We start from the raw sequence: 26590 nt of genomic DNA on the forward strand, positions 1-26590 counted from the left end.
CCCCACCGCAGCTAAGCGGGCCAAGGCCTTGGTGCAGGGGCGCCTGGGTCTCAGCAGGTCTGGTGCTCGGGGGTGCCAGCGCCCCTCCCCGCACGGTAATGGGGGCGGGGTGTCGGGTTTCTCTCTGTGATGAAGGTGGCAGCTGACCACTGCTGTCCTCACACAAAGCCTCCATGGTCATTCCACATCCTCTACCTGCCCCCTCCAGCCCCCAGTCCAAAGGCACCCGGGCCTTGACTCCAGACCCCCCTGCCCCTACATCCTGACCTCCTTTCCTTCTGACATACCAAACCCAACAGGCCACATCCTTCTACCAAGTCCCCCATCCAGGTGCCCGCAGCCTGGGAGGTCTATGCTGTGCGCTCTCGCCCTTCCTTGGACACCAAAGGGACAGCTCTTCCACCAACACTCTCCCCTCCCTGCAGCCCAGGTCCTGCGTGGCTCCCACTGGCCCGGCCCAGCTCCCCACCCACTCACACCAGTTCCCCTCGGGCAGCACTCGGGCCTCTCGGCCAGTCTGCAGTGGGCACACTGAGAGTTGCTGGGCAAACCACCAAGGCAGGCCACAACACTGGAGACCCCCAAAGATGGGGGTTTCACCAGGCAACTCCCAAAACTGCTCTCTAAGCTGCCCAGATCCTGCTTGGGGAACCCCTGGGCAGGCCACCCTGCCGGCAGACACCAGGTCTGGGCGGTGCCTGCCCTGGCATGGCAGGGGCCCCTCAGATGGGGGCCTAGTCACAGCTCTGGCCAAGAGGTCACGGGCCCTCTGCAGACCTCCCCCCATGCCAGCCTGCTCCGCTGTCTGAGGCTCATGCTGTGGCCTCAGACGCTGGAGATGAAAGGGGATTCAGAGCTTGTGTCACAAACCTCCTGCCACACCCAGGACCCGGTGTCTTGGCTGTAAGGCAGAAAGCCCTCTCTTGGAACCCAGGGCTAGGTGCTCCCCAGAGGCTGTGCCCCACGCCTGGCTCAGCCTTTCTCCTCCTTGGCTTGGTGGAGCTGAAGAGGGCACCCACATCTCTATGCCCACCCCTGCCAACAGGGCTGAGATTCAGGCGGGGGCCGGGTTGTCCTCCTGGGGCTCTGCCCAGCTCTCCTATCTAGTTTCCCATATACCCACTGCAGGGGCCACAGGCACCCAAGGAAGCCTCGAAGATGGACTGGCCCTCCCTGTCTGCTGCATCCACATTCCAATCCACAAACATGCCACGCAGGCCCGTCCATCTGCATCGTGAATGCCAACCAGGCAGACACACACATAGCTGAGGCTGGGCTGGATCCCAGAGCAAGCCCTTGGGTGCCTCCGGAGGGAGCCCACCACGAGGGATGGCTCGTAAACACTGGGGAAGGAACAGAAGAAGGGGAGAGCAAAGGAGCTCGGCCACTCACCCTGACCCAACCACTTCCCGGGAAGCCATCTCGGTGGGTCATGGTGGCCCCAGGCACGGCTCTCCCTTCGCCCACCCCCACCACCCAGTCACTCCACCCAGCTGTGACCTGCCGCTTTCCTCCATCTCACATGCCCCCAGGAAGCCTCCCGTCCCAACAAGCCACGCTCCTTCCAGAGGGAACCTCTGCTAGGGGAGCCTCCGTTTCCTTGCTCCTGCCTCCCTACCTGGCACCCAGGCTGGTCCTGGTACCCTGGTACTGAATAAAGGCAGACGTCTAAATGATTTGTCTGGGAGAATCTGCCCAGTGTTGGCATTGGAGGGAACAAGACCCACAGCCAGCATGGCCCGTAAGCCACGCCCCCCAAGCCAGCACCTCCTCCCCAGAGGAAGCACAGGGCTGGAGGGGATGTGCCCCTGAGTGGAAGGTCAAACCCAGTGAGGGCTCCCTTGTTCCCAGAGGCCTTGCTGTCTCCCTGCTGAGACGCAGAGCTCACTATGGGCCTCGCAAGGGTTTAAGCCGCATCATTTCATCTTCACAGCAGCTGTAGGTCCCGCTGACAGAGCCGACACATAGGGAGCTAAAGTGACCTGCGCAAGGTCACAGGCTAGGAGTAGCAGCACGGGGCCCAGCACGGGGAACAGCCCTGGCCTCTCCCGCCTCCCCAACCCTACAGCCTGCTCTGATTCCGATCCCAGGGGAATTCCTGCGCTGCAGGCAAAGCTGAAGCAGGAGCTGACAAGCCCTGCTGAGCCCGGAGAGGTCTGGGCGGTCCCAGGAGGGTGTCTCCCTAGGGCTTTGATGAGTTGGCGGCCGCCCAGGCACCTCTGCCTGCCTGCCCGGCATGGCAGGTGTGTGGGCTGGAGCTTCTGCCCGGCCCTGCCCTACAGCCACGATTAGGGGGACCAGTGCAGATAAGGCACAGAGGCCAGTTACATCTGAATTGCAAATCAACAATGAATTGTTATTTTAGTACAGTATAAAAGTATTTGGTCCCAAAGAACTGGAAGCAGGAAACGGAACGGGTCCCCATACACCCATGCTCACAGCATTATTCACCAGAGCCAGAAGGTAGAAACGACGACGTCTCTCCACAGTTGAATAGATTGTTTCCACAAACTGTCTGTAGGCGCATACAATGGAATAGGATTAATCCCTGAAAAGGAAGAAATTCTGACACATGCTCTGGTGTGGAGGAGCCTTGATGACGGCGCTGAGTGAAAGAAGCGACACAAAAGGACAGATCCGGTGATTCCACGTATGTGAGGTCCCTAGAGGAGTCAATTCATAGAGGCAGAAAGGATGGCAGGCACCAGGGGTGGTGGAGAGGGGAAATGGGGAGTTACTGTTTAATGGGGACAGAGTTTCAGTTTTACAAGATGAAAAGGGTCCTGGAGCTGGATGGGGGTGACGGCTGCACAACAGCGTGAACAGACTGAATGCCACTGAACTGAACTCTTAAAAATTGTTAAATTGGCAAATTTTGTCATGCATATTTTGCCACAAAAAGCAAACAACTCTCCCTCCCCCCAAATATCTGGGGCGTACTTACAATAAATACATAGGGCATATTTACTCTAAACATTTATTTCCTTATTTGAAATTAAAATATTTGTGACACACTGCACTACAAAACGATTCAGGGTCTGCCTGAAACTCCCATGTACTGGGGTCCTGTCTTTGCATCTGCTAAATCCGGCAGCCCTTTGCAGCGTCGCGGGTGCGGGGTGGCAGGCGCCTGCCTGAATCACACAGGTCTCCCTACCCGCAGCAGCCCACATCACCTTTGGGCATCCATGGCTGCGCACCCACGTATCCCTGGCTCCCCCACTCAGGTCTCAGACCCTGTCCAGGCTGGCAGCAGGAGATTTAAGGCCGTTTTCAACTCTGAACTGCCCCCAGCCTCCTTGGAGAGCAATGGGTCTCTCCCGAAATCAGCACTATCTCAATTAACAGGCAGGCAGGACCACCCCCAGCTTACAAATGGGAAGACTGAGGCCCACAGAGGTTAGGTGGCTGCCCCCCAGGTCTAGACCTCTGCCTAAGGCGATCTGCTTCCACTGGCCTGAGCGCCCCCCTGTCCTCACTGAAGGGGAGCAAATGAGAATCCCAGGCTCGGCACCGGGGCAACCCGAGCCCAGGCGTGGAGATTAGGCCACTCTTGCAAAACTAGGATCAGGCCTGGCCACCCTCGCTGGCCTGACTGTCCCGTCGCTGGCCACGCGCTGCCGAAACCTAGCTGGGCCTCAGGCAGCTGGGCCAGCGTCTGCAAGGCCATGTCTGGGGAGGGATACCTGCTGGCCATGCTGCTGGTCAACGGCCCACCACCAAGAATGCGCAGGGCTCCCAGACCAGGGAGACTCTGAGCAGGTGGCCGTGTCATGTGCCTGCCTGCCTGCCTCCCCAAAGGCGAGCCCTGACCTCCTGTGGGCCCTGCGGGTCCTGCAGCAGGTGGGAATGTGGGCCCTCCGCCTCCATGACTCCCACCTATTTCCCGGAGCCACCTGCCGGAGGAGAGCCGGAGGCTCAGAGTTCCACCCCCAGGCACCTGGAGTCTTGACTCCGCCCTGTCTATACCCAGACTGCCTGGCAGGGACTGTCTACACCTAGACTGCCTGGCAGGAGGAGGGATGCCGGGATCCCATGAGATGGTTCTGGGCAGAGGTTGGGGACGCTGCCTGGGGCGGGCACATGAGATCCAGGAGGCAGACAGCCTGGGGGAAGGAACCAGCCCCATCTTGTAGGGGAAGGGAGAGGCCCCTATGAAGGCAGCTGTCCAGACCCAGGGTCAGCATCTCCTGCCCTTCCTGCCTCTCCACAGGGCCTGCGGTGCCTCCTGGAGTCTCCACCCTCGACTCTCTTCCTGAAAACCAGCTGCCACCCTCAAGGCAGGCCTGAGAGCGCCTCCGGCCGTCCCACTGTCACTGCGCCCTGGGGACACTGTGCATTCCACCCAGAATGGCCTGGCAGCAACTCTTCTTGCCATTTCCAACTTCTCATATCCAGCACCAGCGAATGGGAGTGCTGACACGGCGTGCCGTGAGTGCCCAGGGCAACACCCAGGAAGCACCTGCGCCAGTGACGAGGATGGGGTCTCCTGTCCAGGCGGATCTGGCCCTGGCTCCCCAGCCTGGCCTTCCTGCCTCCCCACGGAGTGCCCTCATCCACAGCCCGCCTTCTGGAAGATGGCACTTAGCGAAAGAGTAGGCCTCCCTGACATGACATACGCTGGACAGAAGGCGGGCCAGCCTTCTGCCGGGCACACGGCGACTGTGGGGCAGGGGCAGGGCCAGCCTTCTGCCGGGCACACGGCGACTGTGGGGCAGGGGCAGGGCCAGGGGCACGGGCAGTGTGGAGCCGGCCCTTAGCCCCCCGTGACCCCCCAGCAGGTTGGTTTTGGCTTTCCCTCAGGACCCGCCCCTTTGCCAAGACGACGGCCACCGGGAACGGCCACGATCTTCAAGAGAAGCAGCCCTCGGCCAAGGGTGTGACCTTCCCCAGAGGCCCGGCAGGCCGCCTCCCTGGGAACCCCGAGGTCCATGTGGACAGGGGAGCAGGCAGTGTGTGCACACCCACGCGCCCTCCCCCTCCACCTGCCGGCTCTGCACCGGCCTCAGAGTGGCCCTCACACACCCTCCTCACGGCGTTGAGCCTTCCTGACCTGAAATGACAGCCGATGTCGCCCCAGCCACACAGAGGTCCCAGAGAGAGTACAGGGACTTTGCTGTGTCCCAGTGCCCAGAACAACCTCTGTGTCGGGGCATAGCTCAAGAGATCTCTGCTTGAGGGAGGAATGAACATGGGGGTCATCTACGACACCTCACTTTCGACTCAGACCTATGGTCATGCCCCTCCTGGCTCTGGGGTCCAGCCTTAATGCCCTCAGACCCTGCCCACCCAGCCCCCAGCCCCATCTCCGCCTGGCCCACTCACTGCCTCTGCTACTCAGAAACGGGGTGAAGCCTACCCCTTCTGGGCATCCCTGGGTGCCAGATGGCAGGGGTTCAGCCATGCCAGGCTGGGCTCCCAACATGGCTGTGGGTGGACACCCCTGCTTGGGCTTGGGCCACCAGTCCACCCCGGATTCTGAGCCCATCTGTGCGGCTCCACTGCTCCCCTCAGGCAGGTCTCTCCACACTGCCCGGGGCTGCTCACCCTGGCCCTCTCTCCCTCCTCTGCGGGCCAAATGACGTGGGCCAGGAGAACCCAGTCCTTCCGGTCTGTTCCCCAAGTCTCCTCTCTGGTCCTCTCAATGAGCAGTGCTCCAGGCCCCAGATGCTCCAGGCTCCTTGGGTTGGGGAGGAGCCCCGGGTGCCTAGCCCCAGTTGAGGGTCCTATGAGGCAGCATGGGAGGCCGAGGACAGGGCAAGAGATGGCCATGGCAAGAGAGGGCAAGAGATGGCCATGGTAGGAGAGGGCCAAACTGCACTGGGGAGCCCTGGGCCAGTCCCCAGCCAGGGAGGGGTCTTCAGGGTTCGGCCCTCGGGGTTCACATGACTCAAATGGGTGAGTGGTTGCAAACCTCACGTGCAGACGTCTAGACTCCTGCATGTCACACCCCTTTACTTGTAACTCACACAAGCTACACACTCATGGTGGCCGAGCACAGGCACAGCTTGTGTGGACCCTCTCACATACGCCCTGTCTCTGCGTTAACCGCGTCCAGAGAGCAAGTGCTCTGTCTGCGGCTGCGTTTCAGCACCAAGAACAGCACCCAGCACCCAGTAGGAGCTCAAGGAGCCTCCACCAATGATGCAGAAGACCTGGGATGCGTCTCCCTCACTCACACGGCAGGCAAAGGGCCCTGCTCCTTACTCCGCCCAAGGTGCCTGGGGACCCCTCACCACGTCCCCCCGTTCCAGACCCTTGGCCACGGCAGGCCCTCCTGGGTACAGACATACTGGGCCCCAAGCCTTTCCTTCTCTGCTACGGGGGCAACTCGCTGCTCAGGTCAGCCTGACTTTCTCTGTGCCGTGGGCCCCCTCGCCCACTGGTGAAGCCTGCAGACGCTTTCTCAGGATGAGGCTTGTTTCTGAGCGTACAACTACACAGAGGACTATGGAAGAAGAGTTCACCACACACAGTTACCAGAATATGATACGACGAATTGTGAGGTGGCCACGCACGTGCTTCTCTAGGAGGTGGTTTTAAAGGAGCCATGACGGGTCTAATACTAACTAGGATTCAAAGTCAGGCGAGGGGACGCAGTTTCCAAGCTGCCTGCTACGGATGTGAAGGGGCATGAACAGTGGTGACGTCTACTGTGACAAAGCCCCAGGTCTTGGAACACCATCGTTCCGAGTAAGGAGAAATGCTAAATTCTGGTTAGAGCTTAGCAATGATGGAGATGTAATCTCTTTCTCAGCCAAGTTCATGAACCCCCTGAATTACATCCCAGAACCTCATCCGTGCAGCCACAGGAGGCCAGGTGCATCTAGAACCACCCTCCTGCATGCTGCCACCACAGTCTGCCCATCCTCCCATCCTAGCACCTGGCGCTGAGTGGTGCCGCCGCCTCTGAGCTCCCTCTTCCCCTGGCGTGGTCCCGCCTACAGCTTCGGTTCAAGTATTTCTCTTGGGGGTGCTACTGGCGTTTGTGGAAAGGCACCTCCATCTCACAGGATTACTGGGCTCCCTGGCCCCACCCACTGAAGACCAGAGCACCCCCACTCCTCAATCACTGGGATGTCACAAGTGCCCAGGGCAACTGCTCCTGGTTGGAAGCCACCATATCCCAGGGGACCTTCCCAGGTATGTGTCTGACCTGCAGCCACCCTTCACCCCAAATTGCCCACAGGCTGAGGCTATGCACACAGAACAGGGAGGCACCTGTTCTAATACCTAACATCCCGGGTGTGAGGCCACAGAAGGGAGACTGAAGATGCCAAGGAGTGTCCCGGGTGCAGCTCCCCCAGGCTCGGGGAGGGGCGTTGTGCTCAGGGACAGTGGGGCTGGATTACACAAAGCCTTGTTCTTTTAAAATACCTCCTTGGGTCCAGCGTGTCCCAAGCTCCATGACAACTGGAGATGCATGGAAACGCCTGAGCCAACTCTGGTGGCAGGTGGCATCAGCTTTGTCCCCAGGGCCTGGCAGATGGTCACAGGTGGGTGGGATGTGCTCCCTGCAATCTCCAGAGCCAAGGATGGGTCTCCTGGCCCCGGTTCTTGAGGAGACACTTGGATGTCACAAATGGGTTACCACAGGGACAGGATCAGAACAGCCACAGAGAGCCCCAGTCACCAAGGATGCGCCAGACACAGGGGTGACCTGCAGGGTCCACAGGGGGCCCTGGCACTTAGGCTGCACCAGATGCAGGGACAGGCTGAGACCATCACCCATGGGCCACAGCTCTGTGACGCACTGGACAGCTGTCCTCGGTGTTTGGGGAAATCGTCTGAAGGTGTGCACAGGCCACAGACTTTCCTACAGGTCCCACTGCTGATGGTGCACCCAGGAAACACCCCTGCCAGGGAGGCTCAGGGTCCTGTCGCTGCTGTGTGGGCCTGTCCAAGGCTTGGCTGTTCCCAGGAGGGAGACGCGCTGTTCTGGGCCTCAGAGCATTGGGGTCACTGCAGCCAGATCCATCACCCCAGGATGGACCAGCGGGCAAGGACAGGGCTCAGGACCAGCGGGCGAGGACAGGGCTCCGGACCAGCGGGCGAGGACAGGGCTCAGGACCAGCGGGCGAGGACAGGGCTCAGGACCAGCAGGCGAGGACAGGGCTCAGGACCAGCGGGCGAGGACAGGGCTCAGGACCAGCGGGCGAGGACAGGGCTCCGGACCAGCGGGCGAGGACAGGGCTCAGGATGGACAGTGCCGCAGGGTCCTGGGCAGCTGGATTTAGGAGTCCCCAGAAGCCCCAGCCAAGTTTCTCAGTAGAACCCGAACTTCTGTGGGGCAGGAAGAGAAGCCTAGCAACGTTGTGCTTCCTGGCCCGCCCAGCTCACACTTGTCCCTCAGGAGCCAGGACAGCAGGCGGGCATGTGGTGCCCACTGCGGGGCCGGCTCTGACCTCAGGAGACCTGCCGGGCGTGGTGACTGGGCTGGGCTGAGGCTAGCCGGGCCCTCCTGCGGCGTGTGTCCTCACACGGCCCCAACACGGGGCTGCAAAGAAGCCAAGCCGTGTTCACAGTCTCCCCTCCCATGTGCTCCCAGTGCCCCTCAGGCCTCTGGGTGCCTGCACCTGCGGGGTGGTCTGTGGCCTTGGCCCAGCTCCCCATCCTCTGACCCAGCCTCACCCCTGCTAGCCAGGCCCAGAGCAGGAGTGAGTCACTCGGCAAGCAAGTGTGGGGCCTGGCCCGGGGCAGCGAGGCCTCTCAGCTCTGAGCCCTGGGGACCCTTCTCTGGGACTCAGCTTTCCAAACTGCAAACGAAGTGGTGCTCAGCCCACCCAGTAGACAGCCCCTGGTGCTGCCAACTCTGGGAACTCCTGGGGTGCCTCAAAGATGGGAGCGGACCAGGGGAGGGAGGGCCTGGGGAAGGAGGGACCCCAGGGTCCTCCTCACTGCCCTGCTCCAGCCCCAGTCCCCTCCTCTCACTGTCCACCAGCTGCGTCCCATCAAAGACCCCTGAGAGCCCACCGGCCGGCCTCGTTCACAGCTGCCGCTGGGCCTCACCTCCCACTGCCCCATGCTGGGCTCAAGGTTTGTGCTGCCGAGTCCCCTGGCCTCAGGGATGATCTACAGTGGCTCTGTGGCTGGCCCTCCTCCCCACCAGAGCCCTGGGAGGTCTCCTCCTCCTGAAGGAGCAGGTTGGGGGGAGCCCCTGGGTGCTGCCCTGTCACCCTGCCAAGCCTCCAGGACCCAAGGGGCACTTAGCACAAGAGAACAGTGGGCCTCGTCGGCCAGCCACCACCTCAGGAGTCAGCAGCGGTGCAGCCTCCTGGTACCCGGGCCTCCCTCACCTCTGCATCTCCAAACCCTCGCTGGCGCCCTCACCCTGCAGTCCCACTGCCTCCCCGTCCAAAGTCCACCTGAAGGGCTCTGCCCCTGACAAGTGGGACCCTGGGGCCTGTCCAAGGCACACTCACACCACTGAGCCACAACTCCCCAACCCAACCTGGAGAAGGTTTTCAGGCCAGCCTGGCCACTGCCCCCCACCCAGGTCCTGTGACGGCACAGGCGGCGGCATCCTCAGCCACTGCCGTGCCACTAGACCTGGAACATCACCTGAGTGGCCTGGCCCTGCCACCCGGACCTGAGGGAGAAGCGGAGGCCCAGGGCAGGAGGGGCTGGCCAAGGAGCCAGGAGCCTCGCAGGGTCTGAAGCTGAGGCCTCCCGGGCTTGTGGGGACCAGGCTGTGCCCTGAGAGCACCTCGGGTGGGCGGGGGTGAGCGGCAGGCGGGGGCGTGGCAACTCCATCACACTGTCACCAGGGTCTCAGGCACATCTGTGCTGAGCTCTAAGCCCATTACAGAGACACAGCCCCGTGCTCAGGAGGCCACAATCATGAAACACCCAGAGCCTCGGGGTCTTTGCTGCCTGACGGGAAGACGTAGGTGTGCTGGGCTGGGCTAGCTCCCCACTACAGGCTAAACTGTGCCACCAAAAACCCACACAGCCCAGGTCTAACCCCGATTCCTCAGGATGTGACTTTGGGTGTGGAGTCTGGTTAAGAAGAGATGATACTGGTGGGCCCTGACCCAATTAGAGCCGTGTTCTTGTGAAGAGGGGGAATTCGGAGACAGAAGCGCACACGAGGAGAGTGGCCTGTGAAGAACAAGGTGGGATTTACCAGCCAAGGAACACCCGGAAGCTGGCAGCGGCCGAACAGACTCTTCCTCAGCCTCAGAAGGGGCCAGCCTGGTGGATGGACACCTTGATCTCAGGCTTCCAGCCTCTAGAACCACAGATGATACACGTCTGCAGCTACAGCTGCTCAGCCCGTGGCACTGTTCTGGCGTGTTCTGGAAACACCTGTGCTCCTAACCCCAGCACCCATCCCTGCCTGGCACCGGGAGGGACTTGGGGCCTTCGCCACCCTGTGTAGAGCTCAGGCCTGCCCAGACGGTGGCCCCAGCAACAGGCAGTGTACATGTTGGGGGATGCCCAGGAAGTCAAGCTGTGGCGAAAGGCCGGAGGAGGAGCTGTGGGTGGGCACGGGGAGGACGCCGTGGAGGGAGGGGATAGGTGTGCCAGGAAGGTGGGTCAGCAGGAGCTGGCGGGAGATGGAGCTGAGGCCACAGGCAGAGGAGGGGATGGTGTGAGGCTGGCCTGGCCCTCTCAGGGGCTCCTAAACCCATCCCGGATTCCAGACTGCTACTGAGCCTGGGGCAGTGGGGTGTGCCCCTCACACCTGCACTTCCCTGCCACCCACAGAGGGCCAAGAGCAGCCAAGGAGGCTGCAGCTCTGGGCCCTTCTCCCTAGCATTGCCCTCACCTGACTGCTGCGTGCTCCCGCCTGGGTGTGGGGCCTGGAAGTGGAGGGAGAACCACCCGTTTCCCTGGCCCACGCCTCAACACCCTGCACTGCACCCCCCACCCCATCAGGAGACTTCAAGCGGCTCAGGGCACCTGCCCAGGCCTGTTCCCAGACAAAGAAAAGCCGCCACAGGCACGGCAGCGAGGAGCCCAGGCTCCAGGTAGGCGGCTCTTGTCTGGAGCCCCCACATAAGGTGGGCAAGATCCCGGGCCCCACAGGGCTGTGCTGGCGACTGGCAAGATCCAGGTTGGCTCAGGGCTCTGGGCACGTCGACACTGGACAGGGCCAGGGTTGGACAGAGGCCCCGCATATAGCAGTGCCCACACCCAGCCTCCACCAGGGATCCAGTCTTGATCTGAAATAACCGAGTCAGGCCCTGGGAGAACAGTCTGGCTTAAGAAAAGGCATCCAGCCTCTCACCGGCCCAGGCATGGCACATGTGGGGCCCCAGGCCAGACCTGACCCGTGTGGCTTCGAGTGAGCCCCTCCTGTGGCTCATCTCCCGTCTAGTGCCAGCCCACGGCTGACACCTGGGCCACGCACGTGGATGCCATAGAACAGACATGGGCATGTTCAGATACCCACTAAGCTCTCCTCTGGGATCGGATGCCCAGTCCTGCGGCCCGGCCACCAGGTAGGTATGCCCCCAGTCCTGCGGCCCGGCCGCCAGGTGGGTATGCCCCCAGTCCTGCGGCCCGGCCGCCAGGTGGGTATGCCCCCAGTCCTGCGGCCCGGCCGCCAGGTGGGTATGCCCCCAGTCCTGCGGCCCGGCCGCCAGGTGGGTATGCCCCCAGTCCTGCGGCCCGGCCGCCAGGTGGGTATGCCCCCAGTCCTGCGGCCCGGCCGCCAGGTGGGTATGCCCCCAGTCCTGCGGCCCGGCCGCCAGGTGGGTATGCCCCCAGTCCTGCGGCTCGGCCGCCAGGTGGGTATGCCCCCAGTCCTGCGGCTCGGCCACCAGGTGGGTATGCCCCCAGTCCTGCTGCAGGGAGGCGTCCTCAGCACCTGGGAAGATGTGTCAGCCATGGGCTCGCACTGTCCCTAGTGATCGCTGGTGTGAAGGTACAAGCCCCAACAGACCAGCCTGCCTCGTCTCCCTGGCTTGGCACCTGTGGGCACCTGAATAGGATGCCTGTCCACTAATCCTGGGGCACTTGGCCCAGTGTGGGTGGCTGGTCTGCCCTGTTGGGGACATGCAGGGCTTTGCAGCACCCGCCAGGAACAGCCCTCCTAGCAGGCTGGAGCGGCAGCTCTCCCCTGACAGGCAGTGGAGCCAGGCCGGAGGGCGAGGCGCAGCTGTGTGGAAGGCCGACTCTCCGGGCAGCAAGGCCAGGAGGAGCTGGGCAAGACTGCAGGCAGGGAGGCCTGGAGGAGCCCCAGTTAAACGTTCCAAATGTGCCTAAGAGATGGAGCCCAGGCCCAGGAGACCTGGCTGGGGAATGCACGAGCCTTCCAGAAAATGCAGAGCCTGGGACAGGCAGCCTGGCCTGGCTTTACTGGACAGTGGTCAATGCTGCAGCCAGATCCGGCCCTAAGAGGAAGGCTTCGCCAGGCCTCGGTTTACTCATTTGCAAAACGGGTCTACAAAGACCCCTTCCGTCTGATGTGTTAACCAGACAGTAATGGGAAACGCTTCACAAGCCGGGTTCACGAGTGCTCTTGGGGTACTGGATGCCATTAACTGAGATGGGTGTGTGGGCCTTTGCAGAAGGTGTCCGGGGAGAGGGGAGGACACGGCCCGAGGCTGCCCACGAGGTGCACAGCATCCCGGCACCTTCTCCCTCCTGGCCACCTTCATGGGAGGTCATGATTATTCCCTTTCTCTCCTGTGAAGAGGCCCAGGGAGGCTGTGGATGGGATGGGGGTGGGGGCATCTGTGCCTGAGGACTGCGGTGGCCTGCCTGGCCTGGAAGGCTTGGCGGTCCAGCAGGGACCCAGGTCACTGCATCACACAGGTGGCCCTGTCGGATCAGGGCTCCACTGAGATCGGCTCAGTCCTCATGCTGGGGATGATGAAATCCCAGCTCCTCTCGTGGAAGGAAGAGCGGTGGCACAGCAAAGGCTGAGGACCACCTGGGAACCACACGGAGCCACCTGTACAGGACAGGGCACAGGGAACCATCTGGTCTGGTGAGGGGCTGTACGCCAGGCAGCCTCCGAGAGGCCCGCTAAGCAGGACTGAGAGGCAGATGCTGGTGGGCTCTCCTGGGCCCGGCCAGGAGCACTCTTTCAGGCATGTGGGAAGGAGAGGTCCAGGCCCTCTGAGGACGGTCCCCCAGAGTCTGTGTGCCAACCACCCAGGCGGTCAAAAGTGGCACAGAGAAGATTCCTTCACAGGGGCCCAACGAGTGGGTGCTTGGTACAGGCTCCAGGGCACGCTGGTACCCACTCCGGCTGGTAGGCGGGTTGCCACCCCAGGGCACAGGGGCGGCCAGGCAGTTCCTGTGATACAGACAGTCCCATACCCCGCTCTGACTTCTGCCCCCAAAACTGGACCTTAGGGCCCCTCCTCCTCTGCCTCAGGCTGGGAGACCCTGAGAACAGGGGTGTCTGCTCTGAGGAGACCCTCCTCTACCCTCCACGTGTCGCTCCCCACCCAGCACAGCCAGATGTAAAGCCAGGAAGGCCTGGGGGTGTCCTATGAGAAGCGACCCTGGGCCGGGAGTCAGTCAGGTTCTGTGGCTACAACAGGGAAACAGACAGAGGTGGTCCCAGCAACCAGTGCCAAGGTGGGGCACTGGGACCCCAGCAAAGGAGCAAACAGACACACAACACATCACATCAGACGTCAGGGGACCAGGAAGGTGCTCCGGGAACACCTATGCTCCGATACAACCTGCAGGGAAAAGCAGGAGGCCTGCTGGCACGTGGGCAGTGATTCAGCATGAGGACTCCTGGCAGTGCAGGGGTGCCCAGGGTGCCACTCGGCTCCGCCCTTGCCTTCTGTGCCGTGCCCTGGCACAAAGGGAGGGTGGCTGGGTGCCCCGCCACAGTGCCATGGTCCAGCTGGTGGCACCCAGGCCTGCTTCCTTGCCCATAAGATGGGACACTACTCCTGTCACTGCAGCCTGGCCTGGCTGTCCAGAAGACAAAAGGCGGCTCAAAAGGGAGCCCGACATGTCCTGACGCTGCCCTCTTTCATAAGTCTCCTGTCGCCCACTGCCATTTCTGGTCCCTGGGGCAGAGGCCGGGAAGGCCAGCCACACACCCAGGGCCACCTGCTCTCCTTCCCACGAGGAAGTATCAGATCTCTACCCCACCTGCTCTGGGCCAGCGAGGTGTCCAACCCCAGGGGGCTCCCATCCCCTCTGCAGAGGTCCCCCTGGAGAAGTCTGGATGCAGGACAGACGGGACTGAGGATGGTGCCCACTAGGCCACACAGGGTCCTGGGCTCCTGGGAGGATATGCCGCCCAGGGGCCACCAGAGGGCGCCCGTCCCGCGGAGCCCAGGCCCAGCCAACAAAGCAGGAGGGGACACTGGATTTGGCTACCCCAGGGCTGCTGCGGCCCGAGGGGGTCACCCTGTTCCCATCAGCCCACGTGCCTCCCACATTGTCTTCTGTACCCTGGGCCCCGAAGTTTACTCCCCACTTCTGCAGCCATAGGGGGTCCAGGGAGAGAGGCTCCCGTCGGAGGAGCACCGGCTAGAGAAGCAGTAACCCTGCCCAGTTGCAGTCCCGGCCTTGCAGGCCTGGAGGAGGGTGGCACCCCGAGCCCTGGCGGCAGGCACCGGCCCATGGCTGGCATCGTGGTTAGACAGCTGGAGGGCGTTCATACTCCCCACGTGGGTTGGACAGCATCCCCTGCCCCATCAGACACAGAGAAACCAACACAATCTGCCTGTCCTGGGTCTCTAACCCACCGCATTCCCCAACCCAAGGGCAGCAAGACCCACGCTCTCTGGCCCAGCCCCACGTAAACTTCTCCATCTTGTCCTGCCCTCTCTTCTCACCCTTGGGAGACGGCCAAACTCTGCCACTCTGTCTCTCTAACTGGGAACAGTGACCTGTGAATGCCAACAGGGTTAGGTTGGCTCCTAAGGGTGCAAATGCCCAGAGAACATGAAGGTACTAAAAAGGGCTGGGGGCTAATGGCTTCCAATGGAGCAGCATTCAAGACTCTGGGCTGGGAGGGGCAGCCATTCAGCCACTCTGCTACCCTGGTGCCTGGGGAGGGATTCACCAGGAAGGTCAGGGATGCCTCTCTGGGTGTGGGTAGAGGGGCAGAGAACGAACCCAACCGTGCCCAGGGCCTTGTGCTGCCTGGCATCCAGGTGTGCCCCCTACCTGGGATAGACAGAGCCCAGTGGGGTGCGGGAGGCAGCCTGGAAATGACAGGGCTGACTCTGCAGAGACACAGGAAGGTCTGTTCCGGGGACTTTGGACGGGTCCTTGCAAGACCCTCAGGCTGGTGGGGAGGGCATCGGGAGATCCGCCAAGAGACTGTGGGTTCTGTTCCTCCTGGGGGGAGCGGTCAGGGGGTCCTTAAAGAACCTCAGGCTGGGGGCACTGGGAGATCCACCAAGGGCAAGGGGCTGTCTGTGGGTTCTGTTCCTCCTGGAGGGGCAGGGATCCAGAGCCCGGCTGCCTCCTCCCACGGCTTCCCACCCCGCCCCCCGCAGCGAGGCATGGTCACAGACCCCCCCTCACCCAGACGCACGGATCCTCCTTGCTCAGAATCCCCAGGACCGTGGGCATTCCTGCGCTGAGTCCCCATCTGAGTGGCCCTCCACCCGCACTCCTACTCCCCTGGTTTCAGAGGAGCCCCCCAGAGCAGGAACCTGGTCTGCTCTATTCTTGCCCACTGAGTCCCTGGCACGGGGTACAGACCGAGGGTGGTCCCCACACGTGGGAAGGTGAAGCTTGGGTTCCAAAAGGTCTTTAGAATACGGAGCCCACCGCTCCACCCATCCGTACACTTCTGTCCCCAAAGCTCCTTCGGGACCACAGGGAGGGAAGAAGCAGAGGCGAAGGCGGCTGCAGGGCTTAGGGGGCGCCAAGAGGGCCGCTGTTCTTACAAAGAAATGACACGGCCCCTGGGCGGGATCCAACGCGCCGACCACCTGCAGCTGGACTCACGGCGCGAGGCCGCCCAAGTGCCAGGCGGGGGCCGCGGCGCGCACAAGTTCTCCGACAGGAATCTCTGCGAGGCGGCGGCATTCCACCCGCGGAGAAGCGCCCAGCTCCCTCCCCGCCCCTCCGCACTATCCCCCGAGGGGTCCGCTTATAAAATCCACCTAGGCTGCCTTGGCTGGAGACCCTACGAGAATCCCCGGGCAGGACCCAAGACGCCTCCCAGAGAGGTCTGTACAGAGATAAGGGGGTCTGCGGCCATCGTCAGCGGCGCCCCGACAGCCCGGCCACGCCGAGCCCCGCAGCGCCCCGACAGCCAGCCCCGGGACTGGGACTCCCGGCCTGCAGGCGCGCTGGGCCGAGCGGCGGGCAGAAGACGCCCAGCTCCAGCCGTGGCCCGGGAGGAGCGCCCCGAGCCCGCAGCCCAGCCAGATCAGCTCCGGCGTGCAGGGGGGTCGGGGAGGGGTGGAGGATGACCGAGCGGACCGGAGGAGACCCTGGCGAGGGAGTACGGCGCGAGGCTTGGAGGCGAGGGTTGCAGAGGAGCCGCAGCGCAGCGGGCCACTCGGGGCCCGGGCGGCTGGGCGCACGCGGCAGGATCCCACGCCGGGGACGAGTAGCCGCGTCGGGAAGACCAGGGTCTGGAGCCCAAAGCCCGGCCAGGCCGGGGTCTCTGGCGCCGCGCCCTCACTCACCCGAGATCTCCGCCTGGGGCACGTCGCTCAGGCTGAAGCCCTTGGCTCCGTAGATCTGGCGGACCTCGCTGCAGCTCCGGCTCTTACTGGCCGGGTCCCCGCGGGCGCAGGCGACCAGCGCTGCGGCCGCACACAGCAGCCACCAGCCTCGGGCCCGGAGCTCCATGGCGGGGCCGGCGGCGCCCCCGGCCACCCGCCCGCGCCTCTCTCGGATCCTGGCCGGGTCCTGCGCAGCTCCCGCCCGCGAAGGGCAGAGCCAAGGTCCCAGCGCGCGCGGCTCGCGGTCCAGAGGCGGCGGCGGCCGAGGAGGCGGAGACAACAAAAGCCGGCGGCGGCGGCGGCGCGGGGCGCGCGGGGTGCGAGGTCCGAACGCTCGCTCGGGCAGCCCAGAGCGCAGCGGGCGAGCGCAGTCCCGGCTCGGCGCCTCCCCCGCCGCCGGCCCGGCCCCTCGGCGGCCACGGGAGAGGAGAGGGGCGGGGCAGGGCGGGAGCGCAGGGGTGGGGGAGGGACTGGGAGCACCGGTCGGGGCGGGGCGCGGCGCGGGGGCGCCGGCCGGGGCGCACTGGGCGCTCCTCTGGCTTTCAGGGACCCAGAGGGCCCGCCCGGCCGCGCGACTCTGTCGATCCCCGGCGGGAGGCGGCGGAGCCGGGGAGCGCGGGGCCGCGGCCGGGGTCCCTGGGGGCGGCCCCCCACGCCCAGCGCCCAGGGCGGTGGCACCACCTGTGGGGGCGGGGACGGGGGCGGAGGGTGCGCGAGGCAGGGCTTCCCCCGCCGGACGTGACATCACGCCTCCCGCGCCCCAATCAGGGGCTTCCCCGCCCCCAGCCGAAATCGGCATCCCGCTCCCCGCTCCCTCCCGCGCGCTCCGGCTGCCTGCACTCTGGCAGCGCGCCCCGCAAACGCTCTCTGGCGCCTCCGTCCCCTCCGCTCGCCGGCCGCGCCTCGGGCCGCCGCCCCTCACCCCGCCTGCACCCCGCAGCGGCCCCCTCCCCGCCCGCTTCCAGCCATCTCGCGCTGGGCTCCGGCTCACACCTGGGGCTTTTGTGGTGTGGGTGCTGCACGCAGGAAATTGGCCAAGAAACTCGACCTCACCTCTCCCAGTCCCAGGGAGCGGCAACAGATGGCTTAATTGTTGGACCTTGGAGGGTGACCCTCCACGTTCTTTGGATGCTGGAGAAACCAAAGTGATGGGGCAGGGCCGGTCTACTGGTTTTGGGCTGCTGGGTGGGGCCCGGTGACCTCTGGAGAAGGGATAGGGTCGGAACCCGGCGACAAGTTAGGTCACTGAGGGAGGAGGGTGGAGTGACCCAGAGCAGCTGCCTCTTTGAAGAAGGCGGGAGGGCTGCCTGCACCTTGTATGGTAGGAGGGCGCGTGGCTTTAGCTGCACATGGGGAACTGGCCTAGATGGGGTCTGTGGGGAGGGGGCGAGGACTGCGGTGTTGGTGTCTGCAGAACTTTGCTCCTTCCTTGGCTCCCAGGTCCCCCACCCCGGCCTCCTGTTCTCCCCATGGTAAGGCGTGGCAGTGAAGCCAGATGCCTGACCCGCAGAATCGGGGGCAGATTTAGAGGTCGGCAGCCTTGGCAGAGTACCTCGAGATGACCGTCATGTACAGCAAGGGTGTCCTGATTTCAGGGCCTGTGGCATCACCTGGAAGCTGCAGCAGGGCCCATGGTGGGGGTGGTGCCAACATTCCCTGCCCCCGTGCCGGGGGCTCTCAGCCACTGTGTAGGGCTGGAGCAGGACGGTGGCTCCCCTCCCCCTGGGTGCTTGGGATTTCCTGCCCTGCCCCCCAGAGAAGGTTGCTCCTTCACCCAGAGACACTGAGTCATTGCTGGAGAGGGAGGCTTTGGGGACCCAATCCAAGTGTACATTTCTCTGCCTTCCCCCACATACCCTCTGCTACGTCACATTTTGTGACTCACAGACCCCTGTGCAGTACATGCTCCGGGCTTGCTCCTTCTTGTCGGCCTGGAGTGGCTGCCTGCACACCTTATCCAGTACGGTCAGGAGCCCGGGCCCATGATCCCGCTCTCTCTGTGTGGTCTCACACACTGCCGGATCGGGCAGGGCTGCCTGAGCCTAGGAACCTGGACTTGGGGTAACCCGGCCTGAGGCTCGATAGTTACCCCATCACTGTTTATGCCTCCTCAATCTCACCGGACTGGGTTATTCCTCCAGGCAGGTCCTTCCTCCAGCCCAGTTCTGGGCCTCTGGAGAGCAGTGTGGACAGCAGGGCTCAGAAAGTGATGCTCGCAGCCCTGGCCTGGCCCTGGTGACCCCTGGGTGGCTTCATCTCCTAAGGAAGTCCTTGCCACCATCGCAGGTCCTGGAATCATTCCCATTCCACAGACCAGGAGACCTGTAGCCAGGACCTTCCCTGTAGGAGGCACATGCCACCCGGGGGATTGGAAGCAAAGGGCGGGGTTGCACCTGGGAGGAGCCACAGGATCCTGAGCAGCTGCAGCTGCCCCTGGTTCCCTCCTGGCAATGCTGCACACGCCTGCCGTCACCAGGGCAGCAGCCGCCAGGCTGCCCGTGCTGGTGGGGTGCAGGGTCCAGACTGGGACTCTGGGAGGGTGGGCAAGAGTGATCAGTCCCCGCTTCCACCCCATCCCTGGGGCCGCTCCACACAGGACACATGGGTGGGTTTGAGGACGTAGTTGATGCCTCCAATCCCAGCCACCACAGTAGCCCATGTGGCTCTGACCAAGACCACCCCCTCCTGCTTTGGTGTCTTTGCCTGTCTGGACAGTGGGGGCACACGTGTGCAACACAAAGAAGGAAGGAATGAGCAAGTGAGGAAACAACCAAGAGGAAAAGTTTGTTCCTGAGAGCGGGCGTGTGGCGCAGCCTGGACCTCCTCTTCCGCCGATGCAGAGTTAGGGCAGAGGAGGGACACTTAGCATTGTCTGACGGGCTGAGGTGGGCAGTGCCTGTCGGGCCACAGCGTCGGGGCCTCCCTTCCATGCCCCCATCTTCCGTGGAGGACCCCAGGTCCTGGAGGATGTGTACTGCTCTCTTAGGACCCACTCCTGCCTCTGCCTAGGGAGGGTGGGGGTCTGCGGGATGCTGAGCCTGGTCTCTGCTCGGAAGACACAGGGAGCGCCGGGGGGTCTGCAGCTCCCAGCCGTTCGGATGGCGGGTCTGCTCAGAAATTATTCTACTTTTGCTTTATGGAACCCCTGTGAGTGTGTGCGCCCTTGCCCACTGCCACGGACGGACTGCTTTCCTTTTCTGTTTGGTTTCAGAGATTGTTTTTTGGAGACTCCAAAAGTAAGTTTCCAAACAGACTGAGCGATTGTCCTCGCTGCCATCCACGGGTGCCTTCTTGTGAATGTCATTGTCCGTAGCGTCCTTACCGACGAGGACCCTGTCCTGCTGGCTGTGGGAGGTGGGAGTGCGAGCGTGTGCTTGCAGACAGCAGGGGTTCAAGGACATGGACTAGGGCTGGCTAGGCTGTGGCATCTGATGTGTTAGAGAACCCAGGAGGTGTTTTGGTGCCCTGGGGCGTAGTGGAGGACGTAGGGTCCCCACACCTCTGTGGGGGTCTGGGGACCCCTTGGGCAGCAGCCTGAAGAAGGAAGTGGATACCCCAGTGTGTGACTGATGGAGAGAACATGATCCCCAGGAGTGGCTGTCAGCCCTGGGCAGACCAGGGTGGGCAGGACATACTGCCTGCAGAGCTGGAGATGCTTCTGCAAATGGTAGTCAGGGTGCCTGCTGGAAAGAAGCGGGGCTCTGGGCAGCTCTGCAGTGGTTAGCAATGGGGAGGGGATCTGCCTCAGGGCCTGCTCTGGCCCATGAACTCCACCTCCAGCTCACCCTGTGCTTCCTGCCCCGCCTTTTGGTGGTGACACTTGGGGAACATTCATCTGGTCTCTCATTCTGGTGCTGGCTCAGGGAGCCACTGTCATCTTACGAAGGAGCTCGGCCCCCGACGACCCTGTGGGACTGTACTCGTGTGGGGTCTGTGAGGTGGGGTGCTCATCCCTGCTCTGCCTGGACACTCCGTGGGACCCTGGAAGGTCCTTCCAGCCCTGAGCCAGGACGCCAGTCTAGAGGAGTTCGGCTTTGAGTCTGAACCCTAGGGCTGCCTTGGCTCCCCCAACTTGGGGGCTGCCACTTGGCAGTGAGGGTGGGTGGACAAGGCCCCCAGCTGAGCAGAGTTTGAGGGACTGAGAAAACCTGGCACCATTATTCTCAGAAGAGGTTGCACCTGCACCTCCCTCCACCTCTCCCCAAGCCCCTGCCGTGGGGTAGTCAACTTCAAAGCAAAGCTCTTCGGAGCCTGCTCTGCTCTGCTGGGTGCCTTTGGTCAGCAGAAGTCTGGGCTCGTCTCCTTATCCAGGTCAGAGGAGGGCAAGCCTTTCCAGTGAGGCCAGGTCACCCGTGTGGTAGTTTGGGTCAGAGGAGTGCACCTGTGGCCCCTCCAAGAGCTGACACCTGTCTCTCTGGTCAGAGGACCTGGGCGGCAGGAGATGACCCCGAACACTCCACTCTGGGCTGAGCTGGGCTTGGCCTTCCCTGTGGTGGTTTTCCTGCCCGTTCCCACCCTGACTCTTGGCCTGGTCTCCCTGAGGAGAGAGGGAACAGATGGGGGCACCCCGGCACTGTCTGCTATGTTAGGACGAAGCACCCCACACAACTGGAGCTCAGAGACCCATGTGGACGCCTCGGTGTCCCCAGCACCAGCAGCTCATGGCTTTCCTGCCAGGTCCTGTCTGCTTCATGTGTGGCTCCTGCCCTTCCCTCCGCCTCTCCCCTGCTGGACCATTGCTGGCTTTTGACCTATTCCTCCTGCGGTCCATACTACCCGGCTGATCATTCGAAAACCAGTATCAATCCAAAGCCTGCAAGGACTCTGAGGATCAGAGTGCGGCTGCCGTCAGCCACAGTGCAGGAGCCCCTGAGCCTCCCCCTCCTCTCAAGGGGTCCAGGAAGCTGAACTCTCTTCCCCTCCCCATTCAGATTTCAGGTTCACCTCAAACCTTCCTCTACGCTTAGGGAAGGCCTAAAGTTGCCTCCAGCTCCAGAAGTCTGGAGTCAAAGGGTTTCGTGTCCCTGTAGATGAGGCTCCTAAGGCCTGAGGGGGTCAGACTGTGGCCCTGCCCCGCCTCCCGCTGCCCTTCTGCAGGCCTGTCTGAAGAGCTTGCGTGGTCCCCAAAGCATAGAGCCGTTTCCAGGGTGAGACCAATTGGACGCGTCCCCTGAGCTGCTCTGCAGGTAAGGATTTGCCTCTGGACCATGCTGGCCTGAAAGGGTGGCACTGTCCACGCCATGCTCCCAACTTTCCCTGCTCCTGGTGAGGGTGTCCTGAGATGCTCAAGGCCCCTCGAGGGGAGTTGTCCAGTTGGTGGCAGGAACATGGCTGGGGCACCCTCTTCAGCCAACCTTCTCTCTGGAAGACCAGAGAACAAGACAGCAGGCATCTGTTCTCCTGGGCAGGAGCCCCCAGCCTGCATGTGGGGAGGTGGCTGTGGCCTCCATGGCCCTGGCTGGCAGGCCATGGCTAGGGGGATGGGGGCCTGCACACCTGGCTGGGGAGGACCCAGGCCTGTACTGTGTCAGGGCCCAGAGCAGCCAGAGTGTTCACAGTGGCCTGCCCTGTGTGCCACTGGCCTGCGCTGGGTGGGAGGGAATGCAGGGGCTCAGTGGAAGAGCCTTCCAAGGGGGAGGCCTTGCCAGGGCCCACCGAGCAGGGTCTTGCAACCTTGGCAGGCGAGGCTGAGTCACAGGTGAGAGAGGCACCTGCATGGTGGAGCTGAGGGAGGACTACAGCCTCCCTGGCCTGCTGGTCTTCTGTGGGAATCCTGTTTTCCTGAGGAGGCCAAACTGCAGCATCTGAGTTTCTGTTTCTCTGTGCAGTAGTAATGCCCCGCTTGGTGGCAGGGGACAGGTGCCCTGAGCGTTGGACGGCTGAAGGGCGATGGAGCCCCTGATGCCTGTGGGAGGGAAGGGGTGGTGCAAGGTCTCTTCTGGGGACAGGGACAGGCTGCCTGGTCCCTGGGGAGGGGGATGGGTGAAGGGTTGGTTTTATTTGCCCTGCAGCCACAGGCACAACCAGAGGTGAAGGCAGCTGCAGGGTCCTCTTGGACACAGTGGGAGTGTCCGGGGAGGGAAGGAGGAGCAAGCAGGGCTGGAACAAAACACAGCCAAGGACTTGGGAGGAGGAGAGGCTGGAGCCATAGACATGGCTGAGGACCGGGGAGGAGGAGAGGCCGTGACCACAGCCCACAGCCATGGCCTGGCCCGTGGACCACACCTACAGCCAAGCTCAGCCACATCGGGTCAGCTCTGGGTGGCCCACCCCTGCTGGGGAGTGGGCAGGCACTAGTGGTGGTGTAGCCCCTCCCCAAAGGTGGTGTTTACTAGCCCACCTGGCCTTGGGTCCCCACCTTCGACAGAAGTCTGGCAAAGGCATCCTGAGAAGGTGACACAGGGAAGCCCTGCCCTTCCAGAGGGCCTCAGGCCAAAGTGCTCCCCAGACCTGGGGCTGCAGCCCAGGGAGGGTGGCCAAGGGAGGCTTAGACACCTGGCCTCTGGGCCTCATTTTAGGGAGGTGAGGTGACTCTTGGGCAGGTGCAGGGCTTCCTGAGTGTCACATGAGCAGAGTGATTGCAGCCTGCAAGGGCAGGGCTGTCAGCCAGGTGAGGACAGCAGATTTGGGTCAGGGCCAGGCACAGCCACAGGACCTCTGCCCCATGGACATCCTGGTCCTTTCCTGGCCTCTGAGTCCCTTCACTCCATCTGTCATCGCTGGCGCTGACCAGCTGAGCCACCCCCTTAGGTCACTCAGTCTTCTTCTGCCTTCATTTTCTCGGTGGAAAAATGGGCATGAAACAAGGATATTCCCTCAATAGCCACATAGTCTTAAAAAAAAAAACAGAGTTGGAGGACTCAATTTCCCAGTTTCAAAACTTACTACAGTACAAAGCTACGGTAATCAAAACAGTTTGATATTGGCATGAAGCCAGACGTGGACAAATGGAATATAAGAGTTCAGACACAAACCCACACACCTGCCGTCAATTTTTTGGGACAAGGATGCCAAGATTATTCAGTGAGACAAAGAGTAGTCTCTTCAACAAGTGGTACAGGGAAAACTGAAGCTAGACCCTACCTCACACCATACACAACAGTGAACCCAAAAGGGACCAAAACCCCCAGTGAGCAAAAACTCTTAGAAGAAAATACTGGGGAAATCTCATGACATTGGATTTGGCAAAAGATTCTTGGATATGAAACAAAAAACACAAGCAATAAGAGAAAAAATAGGAGAATTGGACTTTATGAAAATTTGATAATACTCTTTGTGTTTCAAAGGGTGCTATCAAAACGGTGAAAAGACAAACCACAGAATGGGAGGATTTTTTGCAAATCATGTATCTCATGAATGTCTAGTTTCCAGAAGATATAAAAAACTCTTCAACACAGCAAAAAGTCAGTTTTAAAAATAGCAAATAATTTGAATAGACACCTTTCCAAAGATGATATGCAAATGGCTAATAATCTCATGAAAAGATGCTGAATATCATTAGTCATCAGGGACATGTAAATCAGAGTAACAAGACATCACACCACACTCAAGAGATAGCTAGCATCAAAAAAGTCGGAAAATAAGTGTTGGCGAGGATGTGGGAAAATGACAAATCTTGTATATTGCTGGTGGAAACGTGAAATGGCTTAGCCACTGTAAAAACAGTTTGGTGGTTCCTCAAAAAGTAAAACAGAATTAACATACAGCTCAGCAAGCCTACACCTAGGTGTATGGTCAAAAGAATTGAAAACAAGTATTCAAACAAAAATTTTTGCATGGATGTTCACAGCAGCACCATTCACAGCAGTCAAAATATGGAAACGTCCCAAATATCTGTCCAATGAGCAGACAAAACTGACCTATCCATGCAAGGGAATGTTCTCCAGCCATAAAAAGGAATGAGGCACCAATTCCTGCTGAAGTGTGCAAGAGCCTTGGAAAGATCACGGTAAGTGAAAAAAGCCAGACACCAAAGATCACAGGCTGTGTGACTCCATTTCTGTGAAATAACCAGCATTTCACATTCCCCTGAACCCACAGCAAAAGACAGTAGGTGCGTGGTTGTGGGGGCCGGAGGCACAGAGGGATGGGGAGAGCCTGTTTAGTGGTTTCCCCTAAGCAGTTGGGCGATGAGATGTTTTGGAACTAGACAGAGGTGAGACTGCACAGCCCTGTGAGCAGACGACGTGCCACAGAATTGGACGCTTTACAGTGGTTAATTTTATGTTATGTGAATTTTACCTCAGTAGAAACCAAAGCCAAGCAGAGTTGCCGTGAGAGGTGAGGTGTGGAGCTGGTTATCCATGTGGAGCCCAAGAGCAGGCCCGACACGAAGGGAGCCTCTCCCAGCGTCTGACATCCTCGTCCTTCCCAAGTGGGCCCAGTTCAGGCTGCCGGAGGTGCAGAGAAAGAGGCGAGACACCATCTCCCAGCAAGCGGCCCTGTCTTAACCTTAGCATCATGAGGCTGGGGTGGCCAGGTAACTGGGAGCTGCATTTCTCAATCCAGCCACCTGGCCACCTCCCACTGCCACCACACATCACACGTGCCTGAAACAGAACCATGGCAGCCCACTCATGAGGACCCACCCACTGTAGGGAGGGAGAGTACAGTGCGTGCCTGTGCCCACTGTGCCTCTGAAGCAGGTGCCGCGGGTGTCCCCCCAGGCCCCTCCTTCCTCCCTTCTACACACTCAAGGTCGCCAGTGACCGCTGCCTGCTGGGTTTCCCTGGGTCCGCCGGCAGGGCAACCTGGAAGTGGCAGAAAGCAAATGACTTAGACGTATCCCTTAGCTGGTGGATAGGCACCAGCTCCTGCTGCACAGCTGGAAACCCCAGGTATGTGTGTGCTGTTACAAAACAAACTTTCCACACATTTGGTTAAGACCCAATATGGTTTGAATGTTTCTTCTCTTCAAGTCTCATGTCGAAATGTGATCCCCAGTGGTGGAGGTGGGGCCTGGTGGGAGGTGTTGGGTTACAGGGGTGGGACCCTAATGAATGGCTTAACACCATCCCTTTGGTGATGAGTGAACTGTCGCTCAGTGAGTTCACATGAGAACTGGTTGTTTAAGAGAGCCTGGGTCCTCTCCCTTCTCTCTCTTGCTCCTAGTCTTACCATGTGAGGCACCTGCTCCCCCTTGGCATTCCTGAGCCCTCACCAGAAGCAGATGATGGGTGTTGTGCTTCCTGTACAGCCTGAGCTGATTAAACCTCTTTTCTTTATAAATGACCCAGCCTCAGGTGTTTCTTCATAGCAATGGAAGAACCGACTCACACAAGATCTAATTGGCTATCCCTGGTGACTCATGAATTGGGCAGCATCGTGTCTGGAGAGTTAGGAAGGGTGTTCCCATGGGCTGAGTGGAGGAGGTGGGCTTTACAGGCAGAAAAGGCTGAAGAAACAGAGATGGGGGACAGCAAGTGATTGGGCATTGTGGGGTCACTTTCCTTGTCAGACTAATACGGAGGGGTTTCCTGAGTCTGCTGACTCAGGTAGACTGATTGGCTGCTGTGAATCTCTTCATTTTGGGAAAAGGGTCCCTTTTTTTTTTTTTGAGACGGAATCTTGCTCTGTAGCCCAGGCTGGAGTGCAGTGGCATGATCTTGGCTCACCGCAAGCTCCACCTCCCAGATTCACACCATTCTCCCAACTCAGCTTCCCGAGTAGCTGGGACTACAGGCGCCCGCCACCACGCCCGGCTAATTTTTTATGTATTTTTAGTAGAGACAGGGTTTCACCATGTTAGCCAGGATGGTCTTGATCTCCTGACCTCGTGATCCGCCTGCCTCGGCCTCCCAAAGTGCTGGGATTACAGGCATGAGCCACCGCGCCCGGCCAAGGGGCCCTTTTTAAGTTCAGTTTGATGATATGACATTCAGCATGAGTGACTCCATTCTGGTTTGGTCTGGGTGTTGGGTTTGGAGCAGGAGCTTCTCTGAACCAACAGCCACGGTCATTTTTATTTGACCGTT

General features: G+C 61.1%; 2 protein-coding genes across 11 annotated transcripts in view; one reads left to right on the forward strand and one right to left on the reverse strand.

Annotated features, from left to right (window-relative positions):
• GPC1 (glypican 1) overlaps positions 1-17021 on the reverse strand; it is a 32234-nt gene extending 15213 nt beyond the window's left edge. Inside the window, exon 1 of the mRNA XM_050751543.1 lies at positions 16578-17021. Within this exon, the coding sequence (XP_050607500.1) occupies positions 16578-16743 (166 nt within the window). The 5' untranslated portion in view covers positions 16744-17021. The remainder of the gene's footprint in view (positions 1-16577) is intronic.
• The window catches only part of COPS9 (COP9 signalosome subunit 9), a 394021-nt gene that overhangs the window by 83643 nt on the left and 283788 nt on the right, over positions 1-26590 (forward strand). Inside the window, exon 1 of one of the 10 annotated variants that reach the window (XM_050751513.1) lies at positions 17315-17318. The exons of 7 other annotated variants lie outside the window; for them this stretch is intronic. The gene's annotated coding sequence lies outside the window, so the exon portion shown is untranslated. Of the gene's footprint in view, positions 1-17314; positions 17319-19632; positions 19638-22092; positions 22097-26590 lie in introns of those variants that run through there. 2 more of the 10 variants (XM_050751519.1, XM_050751525.1) reach the window with 2 other exon arrangements.

The sequence above is a fragment of the Macaca thibetana genome, chromosome 12 (genome assembly GCF_024542745.1).
Source record: "Macaca thibetana thibetana isolate TM-01 chromosome 12, ASM2454274v1, whole genome shotgun sequence".
NCBI classification, from domain to species: Eukaryota; Metazoa; Chordata; class Mammalia; order Primates; family Cercopithecidae; genus Macaca; species Macaca thibetana.